The sequence below is a fragment of the Siphateles boraxobius genome, unplaced genomic scaffold (genome assembly GCF_051911475.1).
Source record: "Siphateles boraxobius isolate OS27281-9 unplaced genomic scaffold, OSU_SipBor_1 130, whole genome shotgun sequence".
Lineage (NCBI taxonomy): Eukaryota > Metazoa > Chordata > Actinopteri > Cypriniformes > Leuciscidae > Siphateles > Siphateles boraxobius.
Genome location: NW_027508734.1, coordinates 14528870 through 14540980, shown reverse-complemented (window position 1 = coordinate 14540980; position 12111 = coordinate 14528870). Strand labels below are relative to the sequence as shown.

General features: G+C 47.2%; 1 protein-coding gene across 3 annotated transcripts in view; it reads left to right on the top strand.

The window, feature by feature from the left end:
* The window catches only part of adamts17 (ADAM metallopeptidase with thrombospondin type 1 motif, 17), a 196612-nt gene that overhangs the window by 169994 nt on the left and 14507 nt on the right, over nucleotides 1-12111 (top strand). Inside the window, exon 23 of one of the 3 annotated variants that reach the window (XM_077227987.1) lies at nucleotides 7570-7706. The exons of the other annotated variants lie outside the window; for them this stretch is intronic. Within the exon in view, the coding sequence (XP_077084102.1) occupies nucleotides 7570-7644 (75 nt within the window). The 3' untranslated portion in view covers nucleotides 7645-7706. Of the gene's footprint in view, nucleotides 1-7569; nucleotides 7707-12111 lie in introns of those variants that run through there. 3 annotated transcript variants of the gene reach the window in all.

The window sequence follows — 12111 nt, the reverse complement described above, 5'->3', positions numbered from 1 at the left end:
AAAAGCAGACTGAATGCTCTTCACACAATTTATTGAAGACAAAAAGGGGATAACAAAGCCCACGAGGGGGCAAAACAAGACAGGACTTGGGTGACTAACTAGACAACGACACTGACAAAATACTAGAAAACAAACAACACTTCGAGAGATACTAACAATGACTAGACCTTCAATGACAAGACTTTCACAGGATACTCACAAGTAACGTTTGGCAATGAACCGACACAAGACAGCAAACACAAGGGGATAAAATAGGGAGACACTAATGACAAAGACAGGTGAAGCTGACTAGACAATAATGACGAGACGAGGATAACAAGGGGGCGGGGTAACGTAACGAGACAACACAAGCACATGGCTCAAAACGTCTCGGTTACATATGGTAACCCTCGTTCCCTGAGGGAGGGAACGGAGACGTAGGTCATGACTGACCAATAGGAATCTCGCTAGAGAGGCCAATCTACTTCGAGTGAAACTAAAACAAGCCAATACACATTGGCGTGCAATCATTTGCATCAGCTGCGCGCCCTCGTTAGCGCGGGTATAAACGAGCAGCTGGTGCGATTGCACACTAGTTTTTTGCTGAGGAGCCAAGCCTGAGAAGCTGGCCGCCCCGGCGGGCGGCAGCGGATGTGGCGACGGGACCTACGTCTCCGTTCCCTCCCTCAGGGAACGAGGGTTACCATATGTAACCGAGACGTTCCCTATCGGTCAGTCACTACAACGTAGGTCATGACTGACCAATAGGAATCCCTACCAAAGCGCCACAGCCGCTGCACCCCATCCAGCGCCCCCGTGCAAGCCTCTACACCTTCTTGCCTGGAAGGACGATAGGCGGAGGCTTACACAGAGTGAGTCTGACACTGTTGTTCCGTAATAACCCATACAGTGAGATATTGGATAACACTGGGAAAGCGTGCCCTTTCTGTTTAGGAAGGAACGCTGCGGAAGCCACTTCTTCAAAGAGTTATGTGGAAATGCATATGGACTAGCCGAAGGCTGTACTGCATATGAAATAAAGGGTGACTTAGCCCAAGGGAAAGACACGGGCTTCCGATAGGAGCAGCCGTGGAATATACACATATGGGATCCCCGTAGGGTCACACAAATGGAACCCAGCCCAGATCCGGTTCTCAAGGATTCAGCGGATAAGAGCCTGGCGCCGGACGCTCCGCCAAGTCCGGGCCGAGGGGTTTTGGAGGACTCAACAGGTTTTACTCTGGAGCAATAAGGGTGCACAGTAGGGTGCAGCAAGCCGACAGAGCCAGACCTCTCAGTGCTTCTACCCGTCTAGGGTGAGAACACGGGAGGACACCGGCTCTACACGTAGGCTATAGTATCTAGCGAACGTGTTAGGTGTCGCCCAGCCCGCAGCTCTACAGATATCTGTTAGCGAGGAGCCACGTGCCAGCGCCCAGGAGGATGCAACGCCTCTCGTGGAGTGTGCATGCAACCTGAGCGGGCAGGGCACGCCTTGTGCTTGGTAAGCCAAGGCGATGGCATCCACTATCCAGTGGGCCATCCTCTGCTTGGAGACAGCCTTTCCCTTCTGCTGGCCTCCGTAACAGACAAAGAGCTGGTCTGAGGTCCTGACGCTTTGAGTTCTGTCCACGTACATACGCAGAGCGCGAACGGGACAGAGCAAAGCCAGGGCTGGGTCTGCCTCCTCCAAAGGCAGCGCTTGCAGGTTCACTACCTGGTCTTTGAAGGGAGTGGTAGGAACCTTGGGCACATAGCCAGGCCGGGGTCTTAGTACCACGTGGCTGCCACCCGGCCCGAACTCTAGGCACGATTCGTCGACCGAAAATGCGTGCAGGTCTCCTACCCTCTTGACAGAGGCCAGTGCAACCAGCAGCAAAGTCTTCATGGAAAGAAGCTTTAAGTCTACTGACTGCAGAGGCTCAAAGGGAACATCCTGAAGTGCTCGAAGCACCAGGGAAAGATCCCAAGAGGGTATGGAGGGGGGTCGAGGAGGATTTAATCGTCTCGCCCCCCTAAGAAACCTGACGACCAGGTCGTGCTTTCCCACTGCTTTGCCATCTATGTGGTCGTGATAAGCTGAAATAGCGGCAGCATGTACTTTGACAGACCCTATCGGACATCTTCGGGGGTCTTCTCGGCGAGAAGAACACCACTTGACGAACAGGTTCCACTTCAGGGCGTAAACACGTCTCGTGGACGGCGCCCGTGCTGAAGTGATGGTGTTAAGTACCTCAGGGGGTAAGTCACCTAAAACCTCCGCGTCCCGTCCAGGGACCAGACATGGAGTTTCCAGAGGTCTGGACGCGGGTGCCATAGGGTGCCCCGTCTCTGAGTCAGAAGGTCCTTCCTCAGAGGAATGGGCCAGGGAGGGACTGTCACAAGGAGCATGAGTTCTGGGAACCAAGTCCAGGTGGGCCAATAGGGAGCCACCAGAAGGACCTGCTCCTCGTCCTCCCTGACTTTGCACAATGTCTGCGCAAGTAGGCTCACTGGGGGAAACGCATATTTGCGAAGGCCCCGGGGCCAGCTGTGTGCCAGTGCGTCCGTGCCGAGTGTTCCCTCGGTCAGGGAGTAAAACAGCTGGCAGTGGGAGGTCTCTGAGGAGGCAAACAGGTCTACCTGAGCCTCCCCGAACTCTCTCCAGATCAGCTGAACCGCCTGGGGGTGGAGTCGCCATTCTCCCGGGAGCACAGCTCGTGATAGCTCGTCGGCCACACGGTTGAGCAAGCCGGGGACATACATGGCTCGAAGCGACCTCAGATGCTTCTGACTCAAGAGGAGGAGATGGCGGGCGAGTTGCGACATGCGACGGGAGCGTAGACCACCTTGTCGGTTGATGTACGCAACGGTCGCAGTGTTGTCCGTACGGACCAGCACGTCCCTGCCCTGTAGCCGTCTTTTCAAGCGGGTCAGGGCGAGATGTACTGCTAGCAACTCGAGGCAGTTGATGTGCCAACGCAGTTGAGGGTCCGTCCACACCCCTGACACTGCATGCCCGTTGTACGTGGCACCCCAGCCGGTGGCAGAGGCATCTGTGAATATCACAGCATGCCTGGACACCTGTTCCAAGGGGACTCCTGCCCGCAGGAACGAGGGGTCTGACCACGGGCTGAAGGTCTGGCGGCACGCCGGTGTGATTGCCACCCGGTGAGTGCCATGACGCCGCGCCCATCTCGGGACTCGGCCGTGAAGCCAGTGCTGAAGCGGTCTCATATGTAGCAGGCCGAGTGGGGTTACCGCTGATGCTGCTGCCATATGCCCCAGGAGCCTCTGAAAGAGTTTCAGTGGGACCGCTGTCCTGCCCTTGAACGTGTTCAAGCAGTTCAGCACCGACTGAGCACGCTGCTCTGTGAGGCGCGCTGTCTGGGCGACCGAATCCAACTCCATACCGAGAAAAGAGATCCTCTGCACAGGGGAGAGTTTGCTCTTTTCCCAGTTGACCTGAAGACCCAACTGGCTGAGGTGCCTGAGCACTAGGTCCCTGTGTTCGCATAGCTGATCTCGAGAGTGTGCTAGTATGAGCCAGTCGTCGAGATAGTTGAGGATGCGAACGCCCTGTTCTCTCATGGGAACAAGGGCCCCCTCCGTGACTTTCGTGAAGACACGGGGGGACAGGGACAGCCCGAAGGGTAGGACTTTGTACTGATATGCTCGACCCTCGAACGCAAAGCGCAGAAATGGCCTGTGTCGAGGAAGAATCGAGACATGAAAGTACGCGTCCTTCAGGTCGATCGCTGCAAACCAATCTTGGGGACGGATACATTCGAAAATGCGTCTCTGCGTGAGCATTTTGAACGGTTGCTTGTGGAGGCTCCGATTCAAAACTCGCAGATCCAAGATCGGTCGTAACCCACCACCTTTCTTGGGTACAATGAAGTAGGGACTGTAGTGCCCTGACCTCATATCGGCTGGAGGGACCGGCTCTATCGCATCCTTCGCCAGTAGGACTGCGATCTCCGCACGCAAGACATGGGCATCGGCTGCTCTCACTGTAGTGGAGTGGATGGCCCGAAACTTGGGGGGACGCCGGGCGAACTGAATCGCATAGCCGAGCCTGATGGTTCGAATGAGCCAGCGAGACGGCCTGGGGAGCGCTAACCAGGCTCGCAGAGACCGTACAAGCAGGACCAAAGGGACCGTAGGCGTACCCGGAGTGGGGCAGCGAGGTGGAACACAGGGACGCAGCTCGGGAGGCTCTCTCTGGGAGGCGGCCCGTAGCGGGGTCTGAGTGTGCTGTGCAGCACTTACATGGTTCCACGGGGCAGGAGGTGCGGGAGGCGGCTCGATGGCGTTCTCGGACCGTACGCAGCTGCCGGCTGGCGATAGAAGAGGCGGATGAGAGTGGTGAGGATTCTGACCCCCCACTACTCTCCGGGCCCTCTTCGGACCCAGAGATGATAGAAACTGCTCTTTTATTGAAAATTTGGGTACCGCTGGTTTTAAGGCCAGCGGCGGAACACAAACAAAACGAAACAAAGGATTTTCCACCCGGCCCTCTTCCGGGGGAGGGAGCGATGCAGTCATCGTCTCCTGGAGAGCAGTCCCTTCCACCTCTGGGTCGCCCGTCCTAGGGCCGCTTACCTTTGGCTTTGCCGCCCCTCTTGGCGGGGGCCTGGACGGGCGGGGCGCCCTGCCTGCGACTGGCTCCACGGTGCCGCTTGGATGGAGGCTGCTGCTGCGGCGCGGGAGCAGGGGCAGACGCAAGCGGACGCCCACGGCGACGAGCAGACCGAGGAGCCGCGGGCGGTGGGGTGGAGGCAGCAGCTGACCGCCGCGGCAAGATGTGTCTAATGGCCTCAGTCTGCTTCTGTACAGCCGAGAACTGCTGGGCGAAGTTCTCGACCGCGTCGCCGAAGAGGCCGGTCTGGGACACGGGGGAGTTAAGGAACCTGATCTTGTCGGTCTCCCGCATGTAAGCCAGACACAGCCAGAGGTGGCGTTCCTGGACCACCAGTGTGGACATCGCACGACCCACTGACCGCGCAGTGACCTTCGTCGCACGGAGCGCGAGGTCAGTTGCGGCACGAAGTTCTTGGAGAACTTGTGGATCATGACCACCCTCGTGCAGGTCCTTCAGTGCCTTGGCCTGATGAACCTGCAACAACGCCATGGCGTGCATGGCAGAGGCAGCTTCCCCACAGGCCTTGTAAGCCTTGCCGGTCAGGTCCGACGAGTACTTACAAGTCCGGGAAGGAAGACACGGTTCTCCACGCCAAGTGGAGTTAGGGCACAGTTGCATAGCAACGGCCCGTTCCACTGGCGGGATACGCGTGTATCCCTTAGCTGCCCCGCCATCAAGGGTGGTGAGGGAGGAGGATCCACCGAGACGGTTTCTGGCAGTAAAAGGTGCCGTCCACGTCCCTGTGAGCTCCTCATGCACCTCCGGGAAGAAAGGCACTGGGGTGGGTTGCTGAGAACCAGCGCGCGCCACCCCGAGATACCAATCGTCCAACCTCGAGGGCTCGGGACACGGTGGAGGGTTCCACACGAGCCCGATCCTGTTGGCGGCCCGGGAAAGCATGGCCATCATCTCCGGGTCCGACTCGGGCACCGCTGGCACACCTGAAGGAGGCAGCGGCTCCGAGCCGTCGTCCACGGAGAGGTCTGACCCACCCTCCGATGCAGCGATCGACATCTGGTCGTCGCAGGGAGCGCCGAACGAAACGACCGGTACACATCTCGAGGACGGTCCAGAACGTTCCGTTGGCAGCTCAACTGGTTGCGGAGCATGAGAGGAGTGAGGGTTCCTAGGGGGTTGGTTCCCCGAAGGAAGCGCGCTCACTGTAATCCTCAGGTCACCCGTGTCACTGCCCGAAGCAACCCGCGAAGGGGGGTTGGATCGAGGTGCAGGCACGGGGACTCCGCCCCTTTGCAGGAACGTGAGTCTCGACCTCAGCTCCGAGATGGTCATCTTCCCACAATGGGTACATGACTCATCCACGAACGCTGCCTGTGCGTGTTCGAGGCCCAGACACACAAGGCAGCGATCGTGACCATCCCGCGACCCCAGGTAACGACCGCATCCAGAAACACACAGATAGAATGTAATCTTGAAAAAGACGCAAACTATCTGTGTAAGCTCTTTTAGAGACTGCTCTCCTTGGTGCTGAAGCACGCAGGGGAACGGTCACAGCGAACACAGACAGGAATGTGCACCTGTCTGTGCGCGATTCTCTCTCGCTGGTCTTACCAGCCGTAAAAACGGCCGTTGAGCGCTTTAATCGCGCACCTTACCAGCCGTAAAAACGGCCGTTGAGCGCTTTAACCGCGCACCTTACCAGCCGTGAAAACAGCTTTTTTGTTTGCTCAGTTTTAAAACAACAAACAAAGAAGAGAGAGAGAGAAGAGAAAAAGACCGCTCGCGCTGTTGTGCCGTCACGCCCGCACCAAAGTGGAGAGATCCAGAAGAGGCTTGCTTTCAAATTCACTCTGTTCAGCATACGAAGTGCTTGGCTCCGAAGCAAAAAGCTAGTGTGCAATCGCACCAGCTGCTCGTTTATACCCGCGCTAACGAGGGCGCGCAGCTGATGCAAATGATTGCACGCCAATGTGTATTGGCTTGTTTTAGTTTCACTCAAAGTAGATTGGCCTCTCTAGCGAGATTCCTATTGGTCAGTCATGACCTACGTTGTAGTGACTGACCGATAGGGAACAAGACCATGTGCTTGCACAAAAAACATGATTCTGTCATGATCCTGCCACAAGACAAGAGAAAATCAAGGACACGAGGGCAGAATCATGACATATACCTATTTAATTAAAAATGTCATAACTTGCTATTCCTCTGATATGCACACACGATGCCAATGACGTACATTACTTTTTTTTAAATGGCTTTGCATTTTGCAATATGTATTATTAGTTTAAAATAACTTTCGTTTTTGAATATATTTTAAAAAGTTGTTTATTTCTATGATGGTAAAGCTTAAATTTCAACATCATTACTCCAGTCTTCAGTGTCACATGATCCTTCAGAAATCATTCTAATATGCTGATTTGCTGCTCAAGATCATTGCTTATTATCAATAGCTGTTTTTTCACCATCGAACCAAACCATCGGTTCTCATTGCTTAACCGTTCTATCCTGAGCAGAACTGGCCGGTAGGGATATGGTTTCATTTTCCACTGTGACCAATAAGTGACTAATCCTGAGTGGCGACGTCACCACACACATTCCACCAGATGTCCACACATTCTTTACGGTCACCTTTGATCAATTTAATGCATCCTTACTGCATAAAAAGATTAATTTCTTTAAAAAAAATTTTACTGACCTCAAACTTAAATGGTAGTGTATGCGAGGCAGCACTACAGCCAATCGTATTCAGTTCACCCTTTGTTCTAGTATCCAACACTCACTTTTCACAAGCCAATTAACAACCGATGACTGAAATCAAGTCCCATGTCATGTTCAATTAGCCATTTCACTCAGTGAATAAAGTGTAAAGTCAGTTGTAATTTCCATTTCGTGTTAACTAAAGTTTCATGTTAGATGCATGCTCTGTGTTCATTTTTGTAGCAATATTACATTGCCCTGGATGACTTTCAAGACTCAACAACAAATTGGAGCATCATGATGTGTTGTAGGTTACTGTTTGGGGTTTATGTTTCCATCTGAGCTTCACCTTACCATCGCCCCTCATCAGAGGCCACAGATGTTGAAGTTGTTTGAGATGGAGGCTTGCTGAGACGTTTGAAGGTTGTGCCTCATAAGGATTATGTTTCAGTCTGAGGATCTGCGGTTGGGCCGAATGGTGGGATTGATTTTTGGTGAAGGCGCGAGTGTCTGATCTTAACTTCACGCTTAAGATTAATTATGCATTAAATGTTGCTTTTGCATTTTATCAATGCCTAAAAAAATATGATTAAATCATTGCATGGCATGTTGTGGTTTACTTCTTATTTTACGTGTGCAGAGGCTCTCAGTATTCACTATACAAGGCTCTGCAAAAATTGTTTGTGAAGTCGGCCATAGCGTTTTTGGGGGCAGAATGAGAAGAAAATAGATTTTCTCATTAGTGAGATCTTTGTGCAGAAAGCATCTAATATTTCTGCATGTGTCATGTATTTATGTAAAGAGCAGATGTTCCCTCTGTAGACCTCTTTTTTTTTTCATTTCAGTGATCTGCAGCTTTCTCAGTGAAAGACGAGCTACTATCACACCAGAAACTGAACTACACTTGAAACATTTAGTGTGAATTTACTGCATACTACTTCAGTCATTTTTATAGTAGTAGTTCTATAATTTATTAATTTACTACCACGACCCTATCCTGTGAAAGTGACGTGAAGGCCAAGTATGATAACCCATACTCTGAATTTGTCCTCTGCATTTAACCCATCCAAGTTAATGCACACTCATGAGGAGTAGTTAGTAGTGAGCACACAGACACACTACAAACCGTGATACACACCCAGAGCAGTGGGCAGCCATTGTGCTGTGGCGCCCGGGGAGTGATTAGGGGTTAGGTGCCTTGCTCAAGGGCACCTCAGTCATTTCCTGCCAGTACAGGAATCGAACCAGCAACCTTTGGGTTACCAGTCAGACTCGCTAGCCACGACTGCCCTACTGTGACCTCACAGTAAACAGGTTGTGACTGTGATGTTTTATGTGTACTGTATGTGCTTTAGTACAGCAATCTCTTGTATACTATATTTATAGATGAACTGATATCTTAAGGTGTTTGGAATTCCCAGAATGCACTGCAGCAGGGGTTATTTTAGTATTTAAAATAAAGATTTTATTATTTAGATTAATATTTTAAATTAGCTCTTATTTTTTAATGTTTTCATTTTAGTTTTAGTTATTTTGTGATGTGCTTTTGTCTTTTTTTATATTTCTGTTTAGCTATAATTATATTTCAGTTTTTTTTAAAATAATTTAATTCAAATTAAATCTATTTTATTTAAATGTGCTTGCCAAGACAACATTTCTAATTTTTGTTTATAGTATGATTTGTAAGTTTTAAGATCTTCATCTAATAATTATATTTTATTTCAGCTTTTTTCACATAACGAAAACTATTTTTAATACACTGTAAGAAAAGAAAAAATCCATATAATGTCCTGGCAGAAATTGACCAGTACCTTGTCCGTTAACTGGCATTCACAGGCATTTCCTTCAACCCTAAAACAAAACACAATGCAATGACTAATTAAAAATACAGGTAAAATTGAAAAAAAAAACAATACAGAAAATTCCTTCATATTAACATAGTACATTGTGACGTATTTTTACGAATATTTCTTAGGGCCGGTTCACACAGAATGTGTTTTTGCTGTTACATAGAACAGTTGCAGCATATGATGGGAGACTTAAAGTCACTAATTATTACACTTTTAACACTATTCTAGTTATGTCAGATTATTCAGATATTCCAAACTTTTGGTTTAGATATGTTTTTAATATGTTGACCTAATCTGCATTGATTTTACAATACAGTTCAGAATTTTTTGTAATGACTGCTGGCAAAATATTACAGCCAGTAGACACTGATCAACACATGAGCATTTATTTGTATGACTGACATGGCTTGACTGAAAGGCCTCTGCTGAATAGAAATTGCCTATTTCGAGGAGGAAAATCATGCTCTTTTTCAGTGTTTTGGCTGCTGTGCTCTTATCCAGGCTATGAATGTCATCCCTTTTCAATTATGTGGAATACATTGTTTTTTTTGGCACAAAATGACACAATTACATATTTTATTTCTGAATGGGATGAGAGATTGTAACAAGGTAGGATCAGTCCGTGTTTGGAGTGCACTTCACTTGTATTAATATTGCTGCATTTTGTGTCTGCATCATGTCAGCTATATTTTACTAATCCTAATGGGCATCCAGATAATAGAATTCAGGGAACATGAAATTAAAATATAAATTGAAGCTTTTAAATTTTTTTTTTTTAATTTCAGATTTAGTCATTTTAGTTCTTCAAAAAATGTTTTTAAATGAGATGTCAAGCTAAAATTTCTAATTTTCACAGCCTATACGTGTTTTTTTTAAGGGGCTTTATGTAGAATTCAGAAACCCTTGTTATTAGCGACACCGGTGGCTGTTAAGTGAACTATAGCCAGCAACTTGTTGAGAATATGAGTTAAATTAATCATTTTTCTTTGCATGACACATTGACATTAAAGTACAGAAGAATGGCTCTTTTGGCATTATCCTAAGGATTGTACAAGCATACGTTTCATGTGTAATTGAATGGAAGATAGGTTCTTGGGAGCGTGCATAACAGTCACATCCATAGACATCACATTTCATTGACAACCTAGAAGACGGGGAAGGTCTCGGTTTGAAGTTTCGTTACAAGCTGTTTACACAATTGGCAATACAAAAAGTGACACAGGTGCGACCTTGAGTGTAAAAGGGTACCTGTATTAGACGTTATATATCGCCCCTATTCTAGCCTAGTTAAATCTGGGGATCACAGTCTTGGGTGAGCATTGTAGTCCTCTCGACCGAGGGTCTTTCTGCTGGCTCCCAAGGAAACCCATCTCTGGCCCTGGTGAGAAGTGGCTTTTTGCCTGAGCTTTGCATCCCTTCTCACTGGTTGAACATCCTATTCAGGGGTGTGTTTCCCAAAAGCATCATTAGCCAACTATAGTTGCAAGTTCCGTCATTATCAGCATAGGTCAACATGTCCCGAAAACATAGCTCCAACGAACATTTGCAAACAGCATTGCAAAGTTGTGTGGTTGGTAAGATAGCTCTCGACCTGTGGTTAGAAGCAGAGTTTCAGGTTTGCATGACATCTGGACTCAATAAATCCTTTGATCAAAACAAGAAAGCTGACATTCAGTACAATCTATGAGTCATTCCACGAAACCGGTAAGATTTGAGTCCCTCTGACCTTTTTAAGTGTATTTTACCTATTGGGTCACCAAAATCTATTACTAAAAAACCTTTTTCTATCAAATGAAATGTCCCCTTTAATAAATTTTAAAAATAATGACATACATTTTATCTTTATATTAGAAATTATCTTGTTTTTTCAGTTGACACCACCTATTTTGTCATGTCCCTCATGGCCTTCTTTGAAAGTCTACTTGGGATATGAATAATAAAATTATAAAAAAGTCCATACATTTTGCCATTTCCCATGAATATCTACCTGTGGTATTGTGGTTGTCAAGCTCAACGACTCAACCCTGTTACATCAAATAAAGATAGAATTCTATTAATTGTCTAAAAGATCTTTGTTATTTAAAAAACATATATTATTTCTTAATATCATGCATGCCATGTGCTCTCCTGTTATTCACTACATGTAGAGCAGTGGCCATTTTGAGCAAAAAATCACAACGCCGTCACACTCAACCCCGTTACTTCTTTGCCACGAAGCTTGCGCACATGTAAAAAAAACAACAACACACAAAAACACACTCACTCACTCACTCACTCACTCACTCACGCCCACACATACATCAAAAAAGCACACAAGTTATATGTTTTATTTTGATACATTTTATAACATTCTAATGTATACTACGTTATTGTTGTTTTTCCTGCAGTCGGGTTATTAAAACTGAGTTGTAATTGCAATGTGTAATTGTAATTGAGTTATATCTGTTGTTTTTCTTAGTAACATAATAAAATACAGTGCTTATAGAAAATCGTACAGTGAATTTGAGTAAAAAACAACTATTTATATGTTAAGCTGTATTTGTCTCTTCAACCCTGTTACCCTAGTCTCAACCCCGTCACACCTACATTTTTATTAATTATTTTTTTACGTTTATGAAAAAGTAATTTAATTTTTGTTGAACTCAGTCTGAAATTTTCAGAGCAATCATAAGAATACTGATTTTAGTTCAAATTCTGAAGTTAAGCCACTTCTTTGATCAAAAATGATGAGGTTGCTGTCACAAAAAGTGCCCATTTCTGGCTTTAGTATAGCATAAGTGTGAAATTAATGTACATTTTACATTTGCAATTACTGAATTAGTGTGAGGGACATCTGATTAATTGGAAAATGTTGATTTCATTACAAATATATTTTATAATTATGTTCAGAGAGCTCCCATGGTGTCCATAACGGGATTGAAGACTAATAGTGCCCATATCTTAAAATAATTAGCAATAATAATAAGTATTTAATGTCTGAGGTGGGAAAATATATTTTTCTGG